The 26,816-nt window shown below is 38.8% G+C and overlaps 1 protein-coding gene across 7 annotated transcripts in view; it reads right to left on the bottom strand.

The window, feature by feature from the left end:
- GTF2I (general transcription factor IIi) overlaps nucleotides 1-26,816 on the bottom strand; it is a 109,577-nt gene that overhangs the window by 33,967 nt on the left and 48,794 nt on the right. The window contains exons 9-15 of one of the 7 annotated variants that reach the window (XM_086692502.1): nucleotides 25,116-25,193; nucleotides 16,088-16,147; nucleotides 14,038-14,094; nucleotides 12,024-12,086; nucleotides 4,777-4,887; nucleotides 3,435-3,500; nucleotides 404-587 (exon numbers count right to left, since the gene is read on the bottom strand). In XM_086692502.1, coding sequence (XP_086548628.1) covers nucleotides 404-587; nucleotides 3,435-3,500; nucleotides 4,777-4,887; nucleotides 12,024-12,086; nucleotides 14,038-14,094; nucleotides 16,088-16,147; nucleotides 25,116-25,193 — 619 coding nt within the window. The remainder of the gene's footprint in view (nucleotides 1-403; nucleotides 588-3,434; nucleotides 3,501-4,776; nucleotides 4,888-12,023; nucleotides 12,087-14,037; nucleotides 14,095-16,087; nucleotides 16,148-25,115; nucleotides 25,194-26,816) is intronic. The other 6 variants (XM_086692503.1, XM_086692505.1, XM_086692506.1 and 3 more) reach the window with 6 other exon arrangements.

Raw genomic sequence — 26,816 nt, 5'->3', positions numbered from 1 at the left:
CTCACTCTCACTCTCTCTCTCTCTCTCTCTCTCTCTCTCTCTCTCTCTGAAATAAACATTACAAAAAAAAATTTTTTAATTCAAATCTAAAATCAAGACACTGTTTTACTGATATTGGTTGGTACTGCATTACTTCTTATATTCTAGTGATTCCTTTACTTAGCAGCAAACTGGAAAAAGAACATGACAGCTATGTGGGAATCACATACAGGCAGGTATTCATGTTCCAAGAGCCAACTCTGGGCATGACCACGAAAATCTTGTCCACAGACACATTCAAAAGTGGTAAGTAAAACAATATATAACTCAATCTAATTAAGATGTAGCCCTAGAGATTGATGAATGTTTGGTAACAATAGAGAAAGATGCACTAAAGAACAAAGATGAGAGTCCAGAGTCTTACTTCTTAATCACAAAACGAATCCTTTCCTTTGCAAGTAATATCCTCTCAAGGCGAGGAATTCCATAAGTAGACGGTCTCCTAAAAGGAATTCCTTCCGGAAGTCCTTCTACATAAAGATCTTCAACGTGTGACTGGAAAAGAGGGTACGGGATCGTCACAGGACCTTTGGCTTTTATAGCTTGAGCTTTAAGGATAAAAAGAGAAAGGAAAAATCATTCAATGACAAGGATTAACCACAGATTGTACAACAGAATAAATGAACACGTACTGCTCTGTATGTTTTATAGCTTTATCTTTACTTCTGCTTACTGTAACTGAATCATCACAAGAAAAATAGTACAAAAGAACTAAAAGAGAAAGAACACCAAAGGTGCCGGTACTCTAACCCAATCTGCAATCAAATAGTGGATTATTCTGAGTCATGTAGATGCAGCCAGATGTCCTATTGAAACCTGAACCACCCATGAGCCACAAAAACACGTTGGTAAACATCAGCTAACACATACAGTAAAATTTTTCAACAATAAACATTAGTGTAAGAAAAGAGTTTTTAATGAAATAACTCACGCAGAGGATTTTTTTAATTGGAAAGCTTCTGCCAAGATTGATTTATCCAAAGGTAAAATAATACAGCAGCTACAGGTCAAAAAAGCACGGAGACTCTTAGGAATCAAATAGAAGGAGAAAGACCTTGGTGATTCCATCAAACAAACTGCAAAGGATCAGGTTTTCTAAACAGCAGGGTAGCGTTTCCAGGCGTGATGGTGGAACTGATATTAAGACCATGCTTTCCTCTCACCCAACTCCCCATTTTGAAATTTTTTTTTTCCAAGTAAGTTTTATGACCAAGGTGGGGCTCGAACTCACGATCCCAAGATCAAGAATGGCGCGCTCTACTGAATGAGCCAGCCAAGCACCCCCTCAATTCCCCATTTTGAAATATAGACTTGTTAGAGCTAAAATGACAAGATGTCCGGGACACTGCAGGTTTAAAATATTAAAACAGGCTTGCATCAGAAAGAGATGGGACAGGAGAGAGCGGACAAGGAAAATACTTGAATCTGGGTGGTGGATACTTAGAGGGTCTTAACATCATTTACATTCTTTTTGTTTGGAAATTTCCAGAATAAAAAGATTTAGAAAAGCATCAGGTGAGCTCATCCACAACACAGGCACATTGGTCGACAGTATTAAAACTTTCACAGCTAAACCTTTTGATACGGAGTCAAACAAACGCCAAGTGTCCTATGAGTGCAGAGCAGACGCGCATCGCTCTTCTCGCAAAGGCTTCTACTTCGTTCACGAACACAGCGGAGTCACAGAAAAAGTCTTCTAGCGAGTGTGCGCCGTAAGAACAGCAGAGCCGCTAAGGACGGGCGAAAAGGCTCCAAGTCCCCAAAGGAAAATGACTTCTGTGCACTCCCTTTCTTCCTTCTCCTCCCACGGGAATCCCCCTCAGCAGAACAGCTGCTCTTTTTTCCTAGTAATTTATGTGAAATTCGTCTGTTTGCTGAACATTAATACTTGTACTTGAGTTTCACATTCACCACGGTACACGTTAATACGGAGTCACGGTTAATATCCTTTGTTTACACCGTGCACGCGAAAATCCGTTCCCACAGAACAAGGAAAATATCTTTCCTTGGGGTGATTACCATTAAAACGGTTTCAAATTGTAAAATGTGAATACCGTGCCTGTCATCTAATAATGGTTGGTAAGCATTATTTTCTCATATGCAAACTAACGAAATGAATCACCATCACAACAAAAGCAAAAACATAATTTGTGCTTCTCTTTGTGAGATTTATAAAACTGTTATGACAGTAAATTCTTCTTCCTCGAAACAGGACTGCGTTAAGTCTATAATAACACAGCTATAAACAGAGAGCACCTTCTGTGTACTTACACACCACTTACAGGAAGCTCTTTACACCCACTACGCTGTCTGTCTCCTTACATCTTCCCAGCACATCTACGCTCTCCTGACCGTTTCACAGGAGAGGACAGCAAGGCTCGGAGAGGATGAAGGGGAACGGCCAAGCCTTATGTCCCAGGGCCCGGGACCTTAGCAGCACGGGACAGTGCTTAATGTAGAGCGAATTAGGGGAGTCTCTGCTCTGAAGTGGGTCGATTAAAACCACAGGCAAAAAGCTACGGCTTCTGGAGAGGGAGAACTACTAAGAGAACCTGGAGAAAATAAGTGAATGCATTAAGGGCAAGTTACTGAATTTGCTACTGAATTTCCTCTCATTCTAAATCTTCGCTGACAGGTCAGCTGTCATCCATGAAAAGGGTACAGGAGCTATTATTTCAAGTTTAGTAAAGTCAATAATGTCAGTGTAGTTTATCATGTAAGAAATTCACCCAAAGCAATTCAGTGATACCGGAGAGCACCCTAAAAATAGGATTTTCAAGTTAAAAAATTCAATATATTGACCCATTTAAAGACTGTCAGTGAACTGCAAAGTAAAGAATCCTCCAAATAAAAACACAGCGAAACAGCTGATACTCCCCAGCGATGGTTGCTATTTTTAGGTGAGAATTTAATATATGCCGACCAGTAATAACACTGGTTGGTCACTAAAGATAGATGGAGGATAGAATACGAAAAGGAGAGGAGAATGTGAGACCTAACTTAAACAATTATGCATCAATAGCAGAGCAAATAAGGACATCTAGTTGAATACTGGACTTAACACAGTGGATTAAGAAAGACTATGACTGAAGAATTTTATCTTCAATTAGCTGTCCAGGGTGCAACAAATATGTACATGAACTCCCAAACGCGCAAGCAGAAGGATTACAGGAAATGCTAACTGATAACCACAGAAACAAAACTTTCCCTAGGCTTCCTAGTGACAAGGTCTGTAACATCTGGACGGACCCTACCCATGACCTTGCGACGGACACATATGCGAGTAAGGCACACTTCACTGGGAGAAGCGGCCTTTCGTACACTGGTTGAAAAGTAACCCCATTATTAAAATGCTTTTCAACAAACTACTCAAGAATTTTTGAGTTCAGACTTACCATATTTTCTTTCAAACAACTCTTCCACTTGTTTACGGAGATCAGTAATTCGAGCATTCCACTTCTCTGAAAAATTGGGAGTCACAGTTACATCTCAATGAGGAATCCCCGTTGGGGGCACTGCTGTGTTGAGATGACCCAACACCTAATGACTTATTTTCTACATCATACATTCAAATTAATTTTTTTCTAATTTTTCCCCCAATGTTTATTTATTTATTTTGAGAGAGAGAGACAGAGACAGACACAGAGACAGAGTGCGGGGGAGGGGCAGAGAGCAGGGGAGACACCGAATCTGAAGGAGGCTCCAGGCTCTGAGCTGTCAGCATAGAGCCCGACGTGGGACTCAAACCCACAAACCGCGAGATCATGACCTGAGCCGAAGTTGAACACTTAACTGACTGAGCCACCCAAGCAACTCCCCTAATTTTTTATTACATAATCTCTACGGCCAACGTGGGACTCGAACTCACAACCCTGAAATCCAGCATCACACATTGCACCGAATGAGGTGGCCAGGTAACTCCAGTCCTAATTGCTAATAATCCAACTCCATCTATATAATTTTATTGCTTTCTTAAGAACTTTTCCCTTTTTTGTGGTTCTTAGAATTGGTCCAATAAGAGATTTTAAGAGATGGTTTACAGTTTATTTTTGAAACACTTCTTACTGAATACCTCTTTTTAGCCTGATAATTTCTGAAAAGCAGGACAGAAAAGACCAGTCCAATTAAACACTGTACGGTGGAGGCAGAAAAGAGGGAGGGCTCCAAGGTCGTTCAGGAAACCTTCTAAAACATGTCTAAGTTGTGTGGAAATAAGTATCTACATACAGTTGCAACCTAAACTAGAGTGCCATGTAAACTTACTACTATCTATATAAATTCAATTTAAATCCGGTATTTAGGACTATGACAAATTAAAATACTAAAATGCTATTTAAAAAATGGAGATGTTCAATGTTTTAACTATACATTTTAAATGTTTTTTTTTTTTAATTTTTTTTTTTTTTTTTTTTTTAACGTTTATTCATTTTTGGGACAGAGAGAGACAGAGCATGAATGGGGGAGGGGCAGAGAGAGAGGGAGACACAGAATCGGAAACAGGCTCCAGGCTCTGAGCCATCAGCCCAGAGCCCGACGCGGGGCTTGAACTCACGGGCTGCGAGATCGTGACCTGGCTGAAGTCGGACGCTTAACCGACTGCGCCACCCAGGCGTCCCTAACTATACATTTTAAAGCAACCCCCTTCCCCCCAAAAAGAAAGGCTAGAACTCTGATCAGGAACAGAAAGCATTTGGAAGGACAGAGAGCAAAGGGGCCTGTATTTGACCCAGAACCTACCGAAGTTGAACTCCCTCACTTTCCGCTTCCCAGCATTGGCAGGCTCCGTGACTGGTGGCTGGGGCGGCTCGCTGCTCTTTGGTCTCTTGGTAGGTGGAGAGTAATCATCATCTTGAAAAAGAAAACCGTCATCACTGGAGGAACAGTCTAAGTGAGTTAGGGCCACCGTCTGCTCAATACTCAACATTCAAAAGGATGGGGGGAGGGGGCTTTACACGCGCGCGTAGCAGCAGCCATCAGTAGGGTCCCTCTCGGCCTATTCCTTCCCAGGCACGCCTGCAGGTTCCCTACTCTTGGGTGATGTGCTCAGGTGAACATTCCTCACTTTCCTTGGCCTTACTTCATTTTCTTTCGTTTGCTCTCTTCAAATCACATCCTCATAAATCTCCCTTCTCCCCTAACTCCTCTCGGTTCCTAGGATTACAGTTTCTTTGAAGCCTTTCAAGAAAAAGATTTTGATAGACACAGATACCTACAATTATACAAATACATAAGAAAAAGGGGAGGAAATATATAGCTTGAAGAGAAAAATGCTCCAGCTTACACAAAATCCAGGCATGCATAAACAGGGAGGGCGGATACTACACGTCGAACACTTTGAACAAACACAAAACTTACAGAATTAATGAAACAGGGCGGCTACGTTATCTGTGAAACAGATAATACTGACTGAGTGAAGACAAAACCTAGCAGAAATGAGCAATCAGAGATTTCAGTACGGAACGTGGACTACTTAAGATGTTTGTAGACGTTTGTAGCGTGAGTTCATGCCAACCTCTTCACGGACAGGTCTGCAGCTCAACTCTGCTAGGACTTCAGCTAGTACGTGAATTAAGGACATCGGAATAAAGTAAGAGCTGTCAACGTCATCTTTTCTCTAGCCCCTGAAAATGTCACGTGGCACAGTACTAAGAGTTATGCTCAAAGCTCATCCATAAATTACTAAAAACCTCACTCTGAGAAATCCATACTGGAAACTACATATGGGGTAGAGGAGAAGTAGCCACTGTGTTAAAGGCCGTCACCAAAAGATGCCACGCAGGTAAGACAGGTCCCCTTTTAGGTCTTTCTCACTGTCACCTGACAGTTCAAGACACCGGCTCAGGGAAAGCTAAGTAACCATGTAACAGCACTCGCCAAAGCAGCCGAGATTAGATTCCAACCGGAACTCACACCAGCAGACTAATGCGTTACTCTCGCAGAGGCAACAAGAAATCCAAATCTGGCCAAACATATGACGTTGCCTGGGACAGCCACATGTAACTTTTATGTCCTTGGTATGTACATTTAACGTGCAAGGGGAAATTTGACCGAAGCCTAAAATACTTGTATGTCGGTCCCATCACAGCAGCAGAGAGCACAATCAGACGCTGTCCCCCTGGTTCGTGCACTCTGGGTTCTTCCTCTAATGCCAACCAATATTCCAGTAACCTGAAATCATTTACTGATTATTTTATCCAATAGGAGAAAAAGTCACCAATGTCACCAATACCAGATCAAGTCACATCAGGACCCATTTATGAGCTGGGAAAGACCAAGATGCTACGTTTGGGGGATGCTACTTTAGGGAAATGTTATCAGATGAACGATTTACGACACTATAACTTCCAGGTGCTAACTGCCACTGTAGAAACCCTTGTTCAAATCCAGAACAAAAGTAAACCTACCATAAAAGATTTCAAAGTTACAAACTACTAGTAAAATAAAACTAGCCCGTGTCATCTGGGCCTATTTAATTACTACAAGGATTAGTGGTCAAATGGCTATAAAAATGGTCAAGAGGCTATAAAAGACTATCAAGTAATTAAATTCAACCTACAAAGACACATTTGGGAAAACATACTGAAAAAAACCACCCCATCTTTTTCAACTCCCAGTTTTAGAAACCTAAGTATATTTTGATGCTAGTTGGTATAAGGTAAAACAAAAGACATTCGTTTCACCTATGAATAGTGTCAAACCATTTTCTCTTAATTTTTAAGTAATCTCTATGCCCCTCACGGGGCTCACACTCATGACCCCTCAGATCAAGGGTCTAAGAACTAAGCCAGCCAGGCACCCAAGTGTCAAAGCATTTTAAATGCGTCATGTTAACATTTCTTTAAAAACATTAAGCAATGACATTAAAAACAAAAGGACTGTCCCTGTAGGCTAATGTAACCTAACTATTTCTACAGTCATCATTTGAGCTGTTAACCGAATTACATAAAATGAAAACTGAAAGAGAATAAAAAAAAAAAACAAAAACCAAAAAAACCAAAAAAACCAGAGAGCTAGAGGGTGGTAATGAAAGATCCCAGCAATCTATTATATTGATCTCTACTACAAACTCTTTGAAACGGAGGCCAAGGGGAAAGGGCACAAGAGCGTTGTCAAAACCCCTTGAATCAGTTTATTTTAGACCATAAAAGATTTCATAGGATAAACATATTTTATAAACGCAACCTCATTAACCATCAAGACAAAAAAAAAAAGAACAAAGACAAATCTAGGGGAATATTTTCGAACCAGACAAATGAGGGAACAGATTGGAACATATTAAAAAGTGGTATCTCATTTCTTTCTCTCCAGCCAGAAATAATGACGTTCAACCTATACATGTGAACAAATGCAGAGAGATGGATTTAATTATTTGTGATAATAAAATATATTACCACACATTCTAGTAAAAGACTATCCCATTTCATAATCACTTTTGGGGTGTTTTGTATTATGTGACACGTGGAACAAAATCAAAAGATCAGCTACGAACTTGCCCGTATCTCCCGTGGTCTTCTCCGCTCTTTGCTACAAAAAAACCTGTAATTTCTTTTGCGAAGAGCATGAGAAAATGTTATTCTTGACCTCGAAATCCTTTCCACAAAGGATCAAAATTACCTACTTCTCTGCAGGAAAAATACCAAATAGAGCTCTAAATGTTTGCCTCTATCTTTTAACCAGGCCCCGCAGAGAGAACGCTGGCGTCCTAATTATCGTGGTATTTCCCACATTATAATGTGGGAGCAACCACTTTTGTGTTAAAAGACACATAAGTTCAGGGAGCTTCAAATTCAAGCCCAAACTGAAAAGGTTTACTTCATCGATACTAAAAGCTTGTAAGATAAATTTCAAAATATTTTAATGCGAAAAGGTTGCTATGCGCGAGTATTTAGGCGCCATGTTGCCAGTACTAACACAAGCACCCACCACATCTTGAAAAAAGGCAGCGACGGTCCGGGACTCAATACTTATATTTAGAACCCCCCCCCCCCCCCCCCGTCTCTTTTTTGCAACATTATTTACAAACACACCTAGGGATAATACAGACTTCTGAGACTTCTGAGATCAAATGTATTATGGCATTCTTAAAGCTGAATGCATTAATAGAACATGAAACAAATTTTCTGATACTCTTATGTGCAACATACTCAAATGCTAATGTTTTCATCATACAATGTGATAGCTATGTTTTAAGAATTGAAATAAACTAGGCACTGTATCCCCTTCGAAATTAGGCAGAGCCGTTAAGAATTACATTACCCGTTTCAAATTAATGGATACCAGTTTTCACCCATGGACCCAGGTCCCAACTCTAAAATTCTAATCTCTACATAAATAACTGCAATTTCATTAAGTGACTCTTCAGCAGTTACAAAAGTGAAAACACAAACATTTCAAATACTAACCTCCTCAATCATCCAGATGCTATGAACGTGCCAGGAACGTTTGCACGATCAGCACAGCAAGTAAACACTGACGAACAGCAAAGCCTACGGGCTCCACTTTCAGGACACGCCCGGAATTCACCCACTTTTACCTCCACTGCCACCTTCCTGTTCCCAGACAGCCAGCCAGCCCTGGGTGGCTACCTACAACAGCCTGCTAAGCCGGTTTTCCGGCTTCTGCTCTGGCCTGCTCTCGGTCTCTCACAAAGGAGAACAAAGCAGCGTTCTATCTTCAAAGTGAAGGACAGAACATCTCGCCCAGAACCCTCCAGGTGGACCTGCCTATCTCGTTCACTCCTCAGTCCTTGGCACCTATGCGGCTGGGGCACATACAAGCCCCCTGGCAGCCACAGAAGGACGAAATGAGTACTTGAGCAGTGGAGTCCTAATTACAAGCGGTAGCCCAAAATTTACGAAGGTCCTACACATGAATATCACAGAAAAGGATACCAACAGAGGACGACGAGTAATCCGGCTGCTGAAGCTCTAAAACTGTTCTCAAATTACAGTCCGTGTGGGACTACATTCCTGGGTTGAAATATTTATGTGTACGTTTCCATGTACATGAGAAATAAAATTGAGTATTTCAAACACAGTTTTACTGAAGAAGATGAAGGATTAATTTCTAAGTGAATCTCTTTACAATCACCTTAAAGAAAAAACGAGGGTAAGACACGAACAGGAGGTGAGGCCACAGCAGAACGCACATGTGTGAATGGCTCAGGTTTGGCGACCGATGCCCTGAGACGAGTGTATGATAAGGAAACCTCTCTTTGAGGCAAAAGAACTTTCCTTTATTAACATGCTAAACCCAACAATTCTGAAATATGATTTTCTCTACACTTAGCAAAGACCTGTCAGCAGTCTGGTCCCCCCAAAATGTGGGCATGATGTTGGCTAAATGAAGGCAGGCTTGGTCACATTATTCGGAAGGCTGTTTCCCAGACCGAAGCCATACAAGCCGGGATGCGTACACTGACTTCCGGGACAAGCGGGGGTGCACGAGTAGGAGCACACCGCCAGCGATGGGCAGGGCTGTGATCCTAGGTCAGCATCTGCGGTAATACCAAACGGGCCTCTTCGTTATCCCTACATAATTTCAAAAACAGAGATCAACGATAAAGTCCGATGGAAAATCTAACAAACTTACTTGATGGCAAGTTCTTTTTTTTTTCTTTCTTTCTTTTCTAGAAACTACTTGGGAAGCGCAAAGAGACACAATGGGAGAAAATCAAAGTTATCCCCAGGCAAGTAGGATTACCTTCATTTATTTGCTCTAAAGCACAGAATTTTCCAAAACAAAACTAACACCAGTCTCTAGATACACTTTTCCTTTCCAACTTGCTTTGTTCATGAAAGGCAGGGATTTTCCAACCTCAAAACTTACTACAGTAGGGGTCTTTTTTTCAGGTCACTTACTTCAAAGCAAACCAAACAAAAAACCAACCGCACTATTTCCATGCCCGTGCACTTTTCTACACAGTACATTTTATCTTCTAACGATATTTAACTAGTATCCACCGGTTCGCAGTCATCTTTCCAGAAAAAATATACAATATGCTTATCAAACACATGTGTATGTAAGTTCTCATTTGACCTTCCTTGTTAATATCACACTTAGAGTTTACCTTCCTTAATGTATGGATGAAAAGTTAATTATCAATTTAATTAAGGCTGATCCATATCATGTGCCTGAATGTATATGCCGTGGAAAAGGACAGCCTGAAAAGCAATTATTTTGCAGTCTTCTGGCATTTCACTGGTCTTCCGAACATAGTAAAGAAACGCTACTACTCGTTAATAAATCTGGATGGCAAATCAAACTTCTGGCGTAGGTCTTAGTTTCAAAGAACCAAGATTTATCTCTCCCTCCAAAGAGTTAGGATTGAAGAGACTGACATGCGTTAGGCTCACAAGCCGTTTACTCCATGATTGTCTTTAAAGGTCTCTTGCTATAAAAGCAAGCATTTATTTTCCAAACAATTTTAATATAGTCTGTATCTGCTTTAAGGATTCATAAATCTAATGGGTTACTGGTCCTATTTAAAAGTTTTATTCTAATAATTTTAATAATCATCTATTTCTCTTATTCTCTACAGAAAGGACAAAGGTCTGAGCGTGTAGAATATTTATATGTTCGTAAGATGTTCTTCTCTGAAAATTAATGAGACTTCTAACTAAAAAGCAATTAAATTCAATTATTTAATGCTGACTACAAACAATTCAAAATTGCTTTTAGGTTAGTAAAATTATATTAATAAAAGAAATATGTATATGAAATTGAGATTAACAAATGAAGTATGAAATAAATACTCATGAGAATCATCAGTTTATATCTTAGAAGCAATGAAGACAGACATTTTGAGTAGTATGAAATAGCCAGACACGATAAATAACCAAATGACAACAGGAGACAGGTTATTAAGAGAGAGAGACAGAGAAAGAGACAGAGAGACAGAGAAAGAGAGAGAGAGAGAGAGAGAGAGAGAAAGAAATCAAACTAAGAAAGGTTAGGTAGCAGTTTAAAAAAAAAAAAAAAACCCCAAAACTGGAACACCAAGATGGGGCAGGGGAGGAGGGATTCTTTGGAAATATGATGTAGGTGTATTTCAAATATTCATTATAATGCTGCATGCTGCAAACACATATATTTTTGTGAAACTAAATATACACATACATGTGTACTTATACACAAAATTACTTTTACATGTATATACAATAAACTGACATCTACCCCTGAGTTTGGGGACTTTAAAACAAGGCAGGAGGTAAAGAAAACTTGACATAGTGCAATTTATTGTAGTGTTTCCATATTTTACCTTAGGGAAGAGCTACTCCTGGGGGGGGCGGGGGGCTCTTAGAGGAGTGGTATGAGACATTAACTGAGTAGGAAAAATATCACTGTGCATTTGGTAATTATGAAATATGAAAAGTGAGACTGTTAATTCTATTAGCTGAATTTATAAATCATTCTGGCTCATCTTCATTCATGCATTACCTTGGAAGAAAAACCAGGTTTGAAGCCCCGTTAGTTACAGGTATTACCTGAGAATGTATTTATCGGTATGGCTTCAAAAACAGTTTTTAAAGACAGATTGTGTGTTAGCCTTCGACAGTATTCTAGGGGCAAACGCGAAGGAGTAACTAAGTGTCCACACCTTCCCTTCCACCTCACTGGGTTACTAGCTTGCTCTCTTCTATCACGACTCAACCAAGGTCATAAAATCTGTTTGCGAGCACCATCAGGTCTGGTCATGGTTCTCGTTTGTCTATTTTCGGGTCCTGGGGGTAGAAAAGCATAGCTTGGTCCACGTGCGGGCCACCGCTCGCGCCTGCGGCCTCCTGTGTTGTCTACCACTCCCAAAGGCCCGGCCGCGCTGCGGGGAAGCGGGCTGCTTTGCTCACACATACACAGAGACGCTGCACTTCTCTTCACAAGCTACCTTGAAGAATGAATGAGATGCACACTTAGCCATGTGAATGTGACAAATAGGTTTATGACCAGAAGTGAACTTTTGGAATCAAGGCTTTGAGACAACTAACCTTCAATAGTCACCTCAACTTCAGGGTCCTCACTTGTTTCTGAAGGGACATGCTGAGTAGAATCTTGAAAAAAATAAAATTCTAAAATGACATTCGTTATAAAGCACTTTCTATATGTTCCAACATTTTACTCATTTGTTACTCAAAAAGCAGCCTACTATATGAAATTTTACTGGCATTTGAATTCATCTCGTATTTGTTAGGTTAAAATATCTGACCCTTTTCATCGTAAACAGGGAGGAGAGAAAACAGAAAATAGGAAAACTCGGGAACACTATTTGATAATACCAAGTTACCTGCATCAATGGACTCAAAACACTCAGGTTTTAGAGGAAGGAGATTATAATGGCATCCCTATTGCTTTCCTGCTGGAACTAGAAGATGCTGGGATAAAACCAAAGGCTTTTTTTCTCTTCTGTTTGCTATTTCCCCTCTCGTTTCAGAAGTCCTAGGAGGGGTTTATATTGTTAAATAAAACCACAATCAATCTTTTGCTTTGGGGACCCTCCTACCAAGCCAATGACTAGGACAAATGCATACAGGGCTCTATCCCCTACCTTTATATATGCAACATCCTTTTAAAACTTAGATACTTTATTTATAGTTGTTACTACACAAAACAAATGTACATCAGAATGTTAGTGCTAGAAAGCTCAGCTAGAGAGCATCACCATCAACTCTCTTTTCATTTTGCAAAGGTTGAGAGATTAATTGATTTGCCAAAGATTATGTTTACTTGTTAGTAAAGGAATAGAGACCAGAACCCAGGTATGACTCAACTCTGTTCATAGTGCAATGTGACAATAAAAATCTCAAACATCAAGTATTTCAAAGCCTAGTATCTAATGACCAAATTGTGGACGATGAAGCAAGGCAGACTGCCTGAAGAAGCCGTGTACCATCTGTGTCCTGTACACAGGTATTTCACTGTTGCAAATATACCGCACATCTAAAACAGAGATTTTGTTACAAAGGAAACATCTAGTTACCTCCACCCGGTAAAACAGAAAAAAATTCATCCACATAATTTTCTATAAAAAGATCTCAAAAAGAAATGTAAAATATTGTTGAAAATGAGCATCTCGGTATCTCTGCAAGAAATGTTTCTCAGTTAGAGACCCTAATTCTAAAACTGAATTTGGAAAGCTTAGTCAACATTCCAGGGATCTTGAGCTCTCCCTCTACTCAGGTGGAAATTTATGAATGATTTAAAAAAGTTAAATAAAAAAGCAAATATAAGGAATAAAAATTTACAGAATAGCCTCCCTTTTTATTCCAGGAAAAAAAAAATAAAGACATAACATGATCAGTTTATGAGAGAAATAATAATACTAAAACAAAATTCAGGTACCTCACACCTATCATTTTCCTTGGGAGAAAGCTCTAAGAATTCTTTTGGAGCTATATAAACTGCTTAGAAATAGGAAGTCATTCTGCATGATAACAGTTTCAACTCAAGGTTGCAAGAATTTAAAAAGCTGTACCACAGTTAAATTTTCACTTAATGCTACGATCAAAGGAGGACTGGCTGGTAAACAGACAAAGGAGTTCCCCAGGGTAATTGTGGGTATAAAAATCAGCAGAGAGAAAATCCCTCCTCTATTAATCCTATGTGGAAATACTACCCTACTTAAAAAAACGGTACCATTAAATAATATGTTTAAGAATGAAATATCGACAGAAGCCAGTCATATTTTTAAGTCTAAAACATTGAAGTCACTCTTTCCTAAGAGATTCTTAATATGGCACAAGACGACCAGGAAAAAGGGCAGCATTTTGCAGCATGAAGAGTTTTACTTACCGCTTATGTTTTCATCCCCATACGCTTTATTATTCAATACAGTAAAAGATGTATATTACATCTTAGGACTAAAACAGTAAACCTGTTGGCTAAGAAGGCATACCAAAACAATCATCTTTTTGGTTCCCAATAAGGTGCTTGAAGGGTAATATTCTCTATAATAGAGAGCAAGCAATACAAATATAGAAAATTAAAAATCCCTTCATTTCTAACCTTCGGCTGGTACTTCCATTTCTGTTCCTTCATTGCCCTCGGAAGAATGATGGCTTCCTAAAGAGAAAATAAACCACATATACTAAACCAGTAAAAACTTACATTGGAAGAAGAGAAACTAGGTAACAGTGCAAATAATTTAAGACTTATCATACAACATATACAGACTGATTAAGTCTTTTGTAATTACAACAATGTGATCTAATTCAGAAAAACATGTAACACTTCTATTTGAAAGCACAAAAAATTATTTTAAAACATAGATAAAGCAAACCTAAGTAACTTTGGGGATTTAATATTATTTACTGTAACTATACAATATAATTACTGGTAGATGTTGGAATTTGAGATCTAGAACAATTATGGCTCAAGGTACCATGCTCATCTGTCAATGACGCACACACAAAAACACAAATCTTTGCTCACAGCCTCTACTTAGTCTAGACAAGTTCAGGTTTTGCTATAAAATGTTTCCTGCTTTCCATTTTAACAATGTCAGAAGCTATGGAAACTAAATCCCCATCATTTAATCAAAGTTGTACTAAAAGGAAACTCGGAAGTTAAAATTTAAGACACTACCTTTAGTCTCAAAAGCATTTTAATTCAGGTAATATAATCTGCCTGCTTCTAAAAACTGGAACATAAAGCAATGTGTCAGGTTAGGCAGTCACAGGTAAACAGGCTCATCCTACAGAGCAGAAGTCTTACTCATAAATAGGAAAGAAGTAATCTACAACATTGGAGGGCCACTTAGGATTAATTGCCCGAACTGCCCCCCAGAATACTCATCCTCTGTCCTGAAATGTCTGAGCTACGAATACGGAAAAGGCTGAAAAATCACTGCCTTCATGTATTAATAAAACATATTACCTAGGAGTAAGGAGAAACCACACAGGGAAAGGAAAATCCAATCTATTTTGTCATCCACTGATAGCTGAGCTGATACTTAAAAACATAGGTTTTAAGTATATTTTACCTTGGTTTTTAGAGAGCATCGATTACACTTTCAAAAACTGCCAGTGTCCAGTATTTTTTCATTTCAAATGCCATACTAAGGTCAAATACTTTGGGTTTTTAAATGCCTAGCTTTCTGATGCCATAATTACTTAGGAGTCTTTTCCACTTACTCCATAGTATAAAAACTCACCTGAGCTCAAAATGCTAGGTTAATCTACAAATCGAGAGCCACAAATTATTCTTTAATTAACTTTTCAACTATGCTTTCTCAACACAGTCCCAACCTCCACCCCTTTAACGTTGTTAACATCTGAATGCAAGGAGCCCTGGGTTCTCTGACGGTAAAGTCAAAGAAAACTAAGGTGTAAGGTCAAAGGATAATGGAGCCGAGAGCAGCATTTAAAAATGCAGGGTGGTTAAAGGATAAGGAGTTAAGGTGGTCGTTCCACCCTATACTACAAGAGGGCAGGTCAGCAATGATTCTACGTGTCCTTTCTGGTTTTGCTTTTGTTTTTTGTTTTTTTTTTTTAATCTGAAATAAGCAATTACATTGACATAAAACCAAAAAAAAAAAAAAAAAAAAAAGGAAAGAAATCCCACCCAAAGAATAGATAAAAGTAAAAGCCATCACAAATAGCCTATGATCATCAAGTTAGGGCACTCTATACAACAATTTCCAGAAAAGTATTCAAGTAGCAAACTTTGGGATTCATTTACAAAGTGGCATTTCACAATCTTTCTAAAAATTAAGAATCAACATGACCTTATCGATATTTACATTCCTAACTACACAATAAAAACCTTATTTCTGACTATTCTGATATAAGGTATAAATGTGTACTTTACCTTAAATATGAAAGTGTGTCATGTACCCATTTCGAGATTCATTACTAGATTCACAAAAGGGAAAATTGGTTTTGAAAAATTGTTGCTTGTGAAGTTCATTTATGTTTAAAAAAAAGGCCAATACATTTTTTTCCTTTTCCATTTAGAAAAGTAACAATACAGATAAAATACTAAAACACAGTCTGTGCAATATAAAGAACATAACATGAGAACAGTATGTGGGAAAACAGAAGTGAAGAGGTTATACCTTGTAAAGACTTCGAAAGGGGGAGTTTGTCATCAACATCATCAGTTTCGGAAGGGCCTGCTTTGGAATACAAAGATAATACTTCAAAAGTAATCCCAAAAATGTATTTTGGGTCACTTTAGCAAACGAATTTGGGTGAGTGAGATGGAATAATACAGCCTTTTCATGAACAACAACAAAAAAAAGGCAAAATGAAAAAAAAATGACAAACGAGTGGCATCAGCTTATGGTCTTACTGAATGGAAAAGGTGTGCTCAGATAAACTTGTTATATAGACAGTCCAAAGTAATTTTGAAAATGACCAGACATATGGATCGAATGGGAATGACAGGTCTCAAATGGCAGACATGGGTTTGTCTAAACAGTACAAGGTTGGTTTGTAACAGCAAACTGCAACTTTTATACTTCATACAGGTTTTAAGTGCAGGTTTATCTTATAAGGTGTATTTCTTCCTTCCTTTACAAGTATTTGCTTAATCTTTTGTCATGCTGAAGAAAACTGCAGAATCAAATTGTTATATCTTCCTTAGAATCTCTAGAATCACGTAATTAAAATACCAGTAAGCTTGAATGTCCACTGAAACAGAAACATGACAAGCTAAGTTATTAACTCAGAATTCCGTCTTTCCTGCAGGCCCATAGGATTCTAACAACTTCACACTGTTCTTTCCAATTATAAATGTAGGAAGTATTCTGAGTTAACTAAACATTCACATAATGCTATAAACATTTTGATGATATATTACACATAGGAACAAGCTTGTTAGTGATGAGAGTAATCAATCTAAAACAGAGAACAAAACATTGTGCTTTTAATGGCTACTTAAAATAGGGTTCGTGTATTAAAATGAATACAAACCACTTCACTATCTCTGAGTATGAAATGGATAGTACCCTAAGACTTTTGAAAGGTGTCGCTAACGAAGGAGCAGCTTCACAAAGCACCAAACTAAGCAAAGAAACAATTTCCTAGAAAATGCACAAACTGTATTTGGAATTTCAACTAAGAGCAAGAGGCTGAATGAAAGAGACTTGAATTCAAATGCCAGACTCACTGCTTCCCAGTCAAGTGTTCCTGGGTAAAAAATACACAGAAAATAGTTAAATCATAACTAAGGTTGCTGCTTGACCTGTAAGCATAGCTTTAGCTGTTTTTTCACAAGTTTGGTTTTGTAGTATTCTTAGTAATGCTCTGTTCTGTTCCAAGATTTTAAAAGTAAGGTCCTCTTTAACACAAAGTACATTTTTGTACGATTTTCAATGTATAGGATTTCTATCTTTTAAATAACCTGTTTACTCTGGATTTCTAATTTTACTAATTAGATTATGTACAGAGAATTTAAGATTATCTGTGATCTGCGAATCACAAGATTATCTGTGAACAAATCCATTTTTGTAAAAGATCCACGCTTTGTAAATTTATTTGCTGGGTGAATTCTATATGTGCATATCAATTGGCTTATCTTTCCAAACTGTAGAATGCAAATATTCTATTTATCATCTATAATAAGTATTCGTTGGCACATGATGTCTCAGTTATCAATGGCCACTTGTTGGAATCTCCCACATGAATGTAGATCTAAAAATTTATTACAGTTGTGTCAGTTCTTTATTTTTATTTTGAGCTATAATGTAAGGTATATATGAATTAATGACCACTATATCAACTCAGTGAATTACAACTATCCATATCATGTAGTCTAACTTTGTATACCTGTTACTTTTTTCTTTTTCGGCCTCAAATCAATATTGCTAAGCTGGATTTTGGGTGGTTCCGATTTGCCCAGTATGACTTCACAGATCACTATACCTTCACATCACCTATGAAGTTGGTTGCATTTTAGCTCTGTATGTTTTAACAGCACATATTTGGGTTTTCTTCATTGTAAAATACGCAGCCTACTTCACCCTCACACTCAAAACGCTGGTTGTGACTACCCAGCATGAAATCAAACATTCCTACTGCTCACACCTGAACACCACTATCCTGGGGAAAGACTGGTAAGTACACAGAGATATGTCCTAGCCTATTTTTTTTTTTTTTTTGTCCTAGCCAAAAATTATGGAAGAAAACACGTATGTGAAAGAATGAACTACAGCATAATTACACAATCTACTATCACAACAATACTATTAAATCTCTAGGTGACAAGTAAATCTCAAAAACTCACACTGAATGAGGGACACACAAGAACACGTACGTACCAATATATACAGTACGACACCATCTGTGTCAAACTTAAAAAACTAAGAAAATACTATGTGTAAAATGCATGCTCACACAGACACTTTTGTGGGAACAGGTATGCAGTAAAGGCATAAAATCTTTATTCGTAAGGACAACCTTCAACTTCAAGAAAATGGTTAACTCAGAAGACTAGAAAAGAAAGCAGAAGGGCACCTGGGTGGCTCTCAGGTCATGATCTAACGGTTCCTGAGATCAAGCCCCGTGCTGGGCTCTGTGCTGACAGCACGGAGCTTGCTTGGGATTCTCGCTCTCCTCTCTCTGCCCCTCCCCCTTCTTGTTGTACGCGCACTTGCTTACTCTCTCGCAATAAAGAAATAAACATTAAAAAAAAAAAAAGAAATGGAAATTTGGGACACATATTAACGTGTTATATACTGGTGTGTTTTGGGGGGTGGGGAGGAAAATGATGAAATAGTAAAGATTCTAGAAACCTTGGCAGATGTACGTTATGTGTGTACATTTCAATATTTTATTTAAAAAGAAAGCATTTTAGAAATACAATGCAGCAATGCAAATAAGTGATCTATAAGCATACCCAACAACATGTCTCACAAATTTTAGGTTTTATGTAAGAACCCTAAAACAACAGTATGTGCAAAAGGATTCCATTTATGTGAAATACAGAACCAGACAAAACTAATCCAAGTTCTTACAGGTCAGAAGAAGGGTTACCACTGGAAAGGGGTTGCCTGGAAAGGAGCCCCAAGGAAGGAGCTTCTAGTGATGATCCTGGCACCTAACAAAAGCCCCCTCAGAAAGCATGAAAGGAGAAACAGATCAGGAGGCAGCTGGAGATCTCAGAACTGTATCCCTGACGGAAGGGGAGCAGTCAGAAATAGCAGTAAGGCTAACAGACCTAGACGACTCTCAGCCCACCTTAACAAAGTTTAAACAACGGAAAGTATACAAAGAATAGTCCCCAGTTGTAACAGAAGTGAACTGAAAATCAGTAACAGAAAGATATCTGAAAGTCCATAAGTATGTGGACATTAAAACTACACACTTCTGGGGCACCTGGGTGGCTCAATCAGCTGAGCGTCCGACTTCGGCTCCAGTCATCATCTCACAGTTTGTGAGTTCGAGCCCCACGTCGGGCTTGCTGCTGTCAGCACAGAGCCCGCTTCGGATCCTCTGTCTCCCTCTCTGCCCCTCCCCTGCTCACACTCTCTCAAAAATCAATAAACACTAAAAAAAATTTTTTCCAAACCCTACACACTTCTTCCACTATGATCTACATACTGGGTATCTATCTCCCAAAAAAAATAAGAACACTAATTCAAAGGGATACATGCACCACTATGTTTGCTGCTGCATTACTTACAGCAGCCAAATTATGAAAACAGTCCACATGCCCATCGACTGCTGAATGGATAAAGAATATGTGGAGGGCTCCTGGTGGCTCAGTCGGTTAAGCATCCGACTTGAGCTCAGGTCATGATCTCGTGGTTCCTGAGCTTGAACTCCACATTGGGCTCTCTGCTGTCAGCGTGCAGCCTGCTTTGAATCCTCTGCCTCTCTCTGCCCCTCCCCTGTTTGCATTCTCTCTCTCTCAAAAATATATAAACGTTTAAAAAAAAAAAAAAAAGAAGAATACGTGGAATATAGCTACAATGGAGTACTATCCAGCTATCAAAAGGAATGAACTCTTGCCATTTGCAACAACATGGTGGGAGCTGGAGTGTATAATGCTAAGCAAAATAAGCCACAGAGAAAGATGAAAACCTTAAGTTTCCACTCATATGTGAAATTTAACAAACGAAACCTTAAGAACCAAAACAGAAAGGGACGCCTGGGTGGCTCAGTGGGTTGGGTGTCCGACTTCGGCTCAGGTCATGATCTTGCGGTTCGTGAGTTCGAGCCCCGTGTCGGGCTCTGTGCTGACAGCTCAGAGCCTAGAGCTTGCTTCGGATTCTGTGTTTCCCTCTCTCTCTGCCCCTCCCCTGCTCATGCTCCGTCTTTCTCTGTCTCAAAAATAAATAAAACATTAAAAAAAATTAAAAAAAAAAAAAAAGAACCAAAACAGCTGAACACAGGAAAAAAGAGTGATAAATCAAGGAACAAACTCTTCTTTTAAAAAAAATGTTTATTTATTTATTTTGGGAGAGAGTACGAGTGAGTAGGGGAGGGGCAGAGAGAGAATCCCAAGCAGGCTCTGCAATGTCAGCGCAGAGCCCGTCACAGGGCTCGACCCACTGTGAGATCATGACCTGAGCCCAAATCAAGAGTAGGATGCTTAACCAAGTGAGCCACCTGGGCGCCCGCAAGAAAGATGCTTAACCATAGAGAACACACTGATGGTTGCCAGGGGTGGAGGTGGGTGGGGATTAAGGGGGATTAAGGAGGGCACCTGTAGTGATGAGCACTGGGTGCTGTATGAAGTGTTGAATCACTATATTGTATGTTAACTGTTACTATATTTAAATTAAAATTTAAAAAATAGCTACACACTATGGAAAAACCATAGAACAGAGAGGAAAAATGGATTTTTTTTTTTTCTTAGAGAGAGAGCAAGCACAAAAGCAGAAGAGAGTGGCAGAGGGAGAGAGAGAGAGAAGAACCTCAAGCAGGCTCCACACTCAGTGTCGAGCCCGACATGGGCTTAATCTCATGACCCTGGAACCATGACCTGAGCCGAAATCAAGATTCAGAAGCTCAACCGACTGAGCCACCCAGATGCCTCGGTAAAAGCTGGATCTTTGAGAAAAATGAGAACATTTGAGAAAGCTCGAGAGCTGGACCAATGGTTCTCCACTGGTAGTGACCGTGTCCCCATTCCCCTGGGAGTGAATATATCCTATAACATTTTTGATTGTTACAACTAAGGAGATGCTTCTGGTATCTAGTGGGTAAAAGGCCAGGGAGGTCTCCTAAACATTCTACAATATAGAGACAGCATAAGAAAGATACCAACGACAATGCACTGTTTGCTCAAAATGTAAATATTGACGTCTTGAGAAACCTCGAGCTAGAGCAACCAAGAAAAAAAGACACAAATTACAAAATTGGCAACGAGAGGGACATCACTATAGACTTTGCAAATAGTAAAATTTAAAAAACACTACTTAAGGTAAAGTAGACAAATTCCCTGAGATATAAACTGCCACAGCTCAATCAAGAGGAAATACATAACCTGAACAATCCTGTAACTATTAAAATACATTTAAAAACTAAAAAATAGACTGAACTTGGGCGCCTGGGTGGCTCAGTCAGTTAAGTGTCCAACTTCGGCTCAGGTCACGATCTCATGGTTCGTGGGTTCGAGCCCCACATCGGGCTCTGTGCTGACAGCCTGGAGACTGGAGCCTGCTTTGGAGTCTGTGTCTCCCTCTCTCTCTGCCCCTCCCCCACTCATGCTCTGTCTCTCAAAAATAAACATTGAAAAAAAAACTTTGTTTAAAAAAACAAAAAACAAAGACCAAGCTTAAAAATTTTCCATTATGGAAACCAAAAGGTCTAGGTAGCTTCACCGGCAATTTGACCAAACAAGAACAGAACAATACCAATTCTACCAAAAAACTCTTCCAATATATCACTTCCCAATTTGTTTTATTGAGGCCAATATTACCAAAGCCAAATAAATACATTTACCAGAAATCATCTAGCATCTCTTAATAACAATCAATAATACATAAAAAAGAATACATTATAACCAAGCAGGGTTTATTACCCCAGTAATCCGCGGCTGGTTTTAACAAGTGAAAATTAATATCAACTACCAGTTTAACAGACTAAACAAGAAAACCCTATATAATCATCAAGGGACACAGATAAGACCTTCTACAAATTCAATATCCAATAATCATAAAAAACTCTTCCCAAACTCTGAACACAAGAGAACTTCCTCAAACGGAAGAAGGGCACCTACCAAAAACCCACAGCTATCATACTGAAAGATTTCCTTCTAAAATTGTGAACAGGGTAGGGATGTCTCCTCTCACTACTCCTATTCAGCTACTAGAGGGTCCCAGACAGTGCAATTACACAAGGAAAGGAAATGGAAGAAATAACACCGTCGACCTACAAAGTCCCAAAGATTTTACCAAAAAGTTGCTAGAACCAGTAAGTCATTTTTAACGACATCACAAGATACAAGGCCAGTATGTGAAAATCAATTATAGTTCGATGCATTGGCCATAGTTGGAACCTGAAATGCAAAAGAACAGTAGCATTTACAGTAACACCAAAACCCATTAAATACTTAGGTATACAATCTCACAAACTGTGCACAATAGGATCTCTATGCTGAAAACAAAGCACTGATGAAAGAAATCTAGTAAAAGCTAAATAGGTAAGAAATATAAACCATGCTCATGAATCAGAAGATTGGATATTAAGATACTCAACCCAATTAGCTGTACAGATTCAGCATAATCACTATTAAAATCCCTATAATTTTTTGATCACCAAGCTAATTTTGAAATTTATATGAAAAGATAAAGGAGCTATAATAGGCAAAATAATTTTTAAAAAGGAGAACAATTTTGTAGACACTCACAATCCGAATTCATAACTTACTATAAGCTGTAGTGCCCAACACAATGTGATTTTGGCAAAAGGATACACAGAGACCAACGTAACAGAACATACAGAGATGTAAAGGAAATGCAGTGGAGAAAAGTTTTTTCAACAAATGGTGCTGGAAAAAGTGGACCACATAAAAATTAGACCTAAACTGATGAAGACCTAAAGGTAAAACTACTGATTTTTCATAAAGCATAGATGAAAATCGGTGACTTTGGGTCAAAGATTTCTTACCTATGATATTTAAGGACAATCCATACAATGAGGGGGGTGGGGATCAATGAACTGGACTTCATCAAATTGAACTATTTGTAAATCATATCACACAGGACTTTTATTCAGAGTATACTTTTACACAGAATATACAAACTCAATTACTCAGAAAAACGTCCACATTGTGTGGACTAGATCTCTCAGCTTGCTAGCTCCTACCTTCTTCAACTGTACTGAAGATACTATCATTTCAAACAATCTTTCCCTCTAAAGCATCAGATTTCCAACTCTTACTTCTCAGGCATCACCTTTAAATCACTCACACTCACAATCTCAAAAGGGAACATACTCGTGGCGGAGAATAACAAGTTGCTCAACAGGCAATACCAAAGACAAAGGCAGACTTTTTATTTTAAAAATTAAACATAATCTGCATATAAAAAGACTATTTTATTAAATAGTTTTTATTAAATAAATTAAACTTATTAAATTAATATACATGTATTAGTAAGGTACCAAGAACTCCATTTATAAAGGCTAAATATTTTCCAAAATTTTAACTGTTTAATTAAAAACCCATAGAATTATCTCAATCTTCTAGCCATGTGATTACTAATGTCAAAAGCAATATAGTGTCCAAAACTGACAAGTAAAAATAATGATATTCACTATGAAATGGTTAAATGTATGTTTACAGATAGTCACATGATTACAAATCAGAATAAATTTTTCATTAAACTTTTACAATGCTCCAGAACTGATGAGGGCTTATCTTGTTAAATGAGCTACAACTATTAGGCGAATACAAATTACAACTGAAATGAGGTCTCAGGAGACAACCACTGAAATGGTTAAAAAGAGAAGACTGACCGGACAGGTGTCGGCAAGGACGTATACAACTAGGAACTACTTGGACGCTGCTGGTGGCAATGTAAAAAGAGTACAAGCACTGTGCAAAAATGGTTTCGCAGTTTCTTACGAAGTTAAATACCTACCATGTGTCCCAGCTATTCCATTTCTAGAAATCTACTCAGGAGAAATGAAGGAATATTTCCACACAACAATTTGCACACAAAAGTTCACAGCAACTTTGTTTTTAATAGCCCCCAAAAGTAGAAACAACCAAAATGTCCATCAACAGACAAAGGGATAAACCTGTGGGGCAGCCAAGCAATGGAATTAGCTACTGATACATGCAACGCTGGGGGTAAATTACAAAACAATTATGTAGAATCAAAGAAGGCACACCCCATCCCGACAAAACAGTACATACTTGATAAGGATTCCACTTATACAAAGTTCTAAATGACAGAAACTAAGCTAAAATGACAGAAAACAGATCAGTGGTTGGCGGGGGAGGGCAGTGATTGTAATAGAACACAAGGAAACGTGAGGGTTATAGAAATCCCATTTCGAGTGCAGTGAAAAAAGTTTTATCCGAACGTAAAGACAACAAAACTAATCAAGTTTTATACTTTAAATACTTTAATGTATTTTATGCAGCCATAAACACAAAACTGACTACAAAATATCAAAAACGTTCTTCTAAACTAAAATCCAATAATGTGTGAAAGCATGCTGCGTACTGTGAAACTACAGCCTTCCATTCCTCCCTAAATAAGCAAGCCGAAAGATATGGAACAAAGTGACCAGTAACAGCTAATACTTACTAACGTCTTACCTTTTACAGATTTTTAAGATAAGGATAATGCTTATACGGGTATTTTGTGTTGCACAAACAGAGCCACCCAAGGTTCAGAAGACCTCTTGGGTCTCCCAAATAATACTAGAAATTGGAACTGAATTCTAAATTGTGCCCCAACTTTTGCTCGTCCTTTTAAGAATATCAATGGCTATTTTACATTTCTGCTGTAGATTACTTTTCTCACTGCCGCATTTTTGACATCTATTTTATTGTAGTGATCAATCATAAGCACGCATGCCAGTCAGACAAGCAAGAAGTATTTAAGGAGTTCAGACAATCAATAAATTTGAATTTTATCCGCTGATAACTTTTGGAAAGAAAACCTGTATTAATAGTATTACCTTGAATGTTATATTGATAGTAATCAGGATCTTCTGATTCTTCCTTTACTGTCACAGCTGCCATTTCCAGGGAAATACCTACAAAAGAAAATGACATTATTTACTGACACTTTAGGGAATGCAGTTAGATGGTGTAGGAAAATCTCTTCTGTCCTAAAATAGTACAGAACAGAAGTGAAAGAACAGTGAAGGAAGTAGTGAAAGGACAGAAGTTCGCTAGGTAGCTAAGGGACAAAAATCACCTAAAACCCAACCTACACAACGTTGTAATTATGACTAATTTTCTGGGATTACTTGCTGCTAACTTTTTTTCTCTGACATTCTTATCTTTGGAATTGGAGAACATCAGTCCCACTCTCTTTTCACTCAACATTAAAAATGGGCACCCAGCTGGCTCACTCAGGAGAGCATATGACTCCTGATCTCATGGTCTTGAGTTCAAGCCCCACACTGGGCATAGAGCTTACGGAAGGAAGGAAGGAAGGAAGGAAGGAAGGAAGGAAGGAAGGAAGGGAGGGAGGGAGGGAGGGAGGGAGGGAAGAAGGAAGGAAATAAATAAATAGATAGATCTTTTACCAACCACTGAAAAGCACTTAGTCATCAGTTATAATAACTCACTACTCTGCAGTTAAGGTGGCATAATTTTAAATCATTTTAATAAGATACATAGTTTTTTTATCCTAATAAATCCCTTTATTAACAAGGGTACAAAATACACCTTTCGCATAATGCCTTGCCTACAATTAGGACAGATCATCTGGCATGGGCCTTCGTGGCTAGACATGAAGGAGCACGCACGGTCCAATTCCACATGCAGGAAAGCCAACCATAACCATACAGTCCTCTGATCAACTTCATACTGAGCCGGTGCTACGTGACTTGAGAAGTTTGCATGTAATTTTTTCAACTGCAGAAAACAGCTCAAAAAGAGCTAGCCTGACGTACTAGAGGACACCTACCCCTAACGCAACGGGCAATTACCGATGGGAAATTGATTTGCTTCCCATGACGGCGACACGGAACATGTCTGAAACCGCTCAGATTCTGCAGGCTGTCTCTTTACCACACGAGTGGTCATCAGCAAAGGTTAAGAGGAAATCACAGCAAACAAAAAAGGCAGATCCACTGGGGATTTAGACCCTTCAGGAATGAAGGTCTGGGTCGCCTCAACCAGGGAAAGGTCAAGAACCTTACCAGCTAAGGTCCTGACCGAAGGCAAAGAAAGAAATACAATATAATGGGTCATGCATTAGGAAGGTGTGGATTTTTGTGACAAGTTGTTGAAATGTGGACACTATACATATTTTCTTCCTTGTTAGGAGTGTTTCTTTCTGCAAACACATGTATTTGGATATACCAACTGTTCTCTCTTCTCCTCTGCATTGTTATTTTACAGAAGTTTTGTTAGGCTTCCTTTGCCACTTAGCCTTTAGAAAAAAAGAATATTCAAATAGGTTGAGCGTGAATGTGAGACCTAAGTAAGACAGCTCAGGAGAGGACATTAATCAGTCTCCCAGAGAAGGGGACAGGAACTGCTAGAACACTGGAACTCCTCATTTTGGGGAGAGAGCAAAAGTGGAGGAGTCTGTAGGAAGGGCAGCTACACGCTATGAGACAGAAACAGTTGTCCTTTTGTTCCAAGGAAGCCCAAATATGTAGGGGCGGGTGTGGATGAGCAGCCACAGGGGCAGCAGCCAGTGC

Source organism: Puma concolor, chromosome E3, assembly GCF_028749965.1.
Source record: "Puma concolor isolate L17-30 chromosome E3, mPumCon1.1.hap2, whole genome shotgun sequence".
NCBI classification, from domain to species: domain Eukaryota; kingdom Metazoa; phylum Chordata; class Mammalia; order Carnivora; family Felidae; genus Puma; species Puma concolor.
This window is presented reverse-complemented; position numbering and strand designations above follow the sequence as displayed.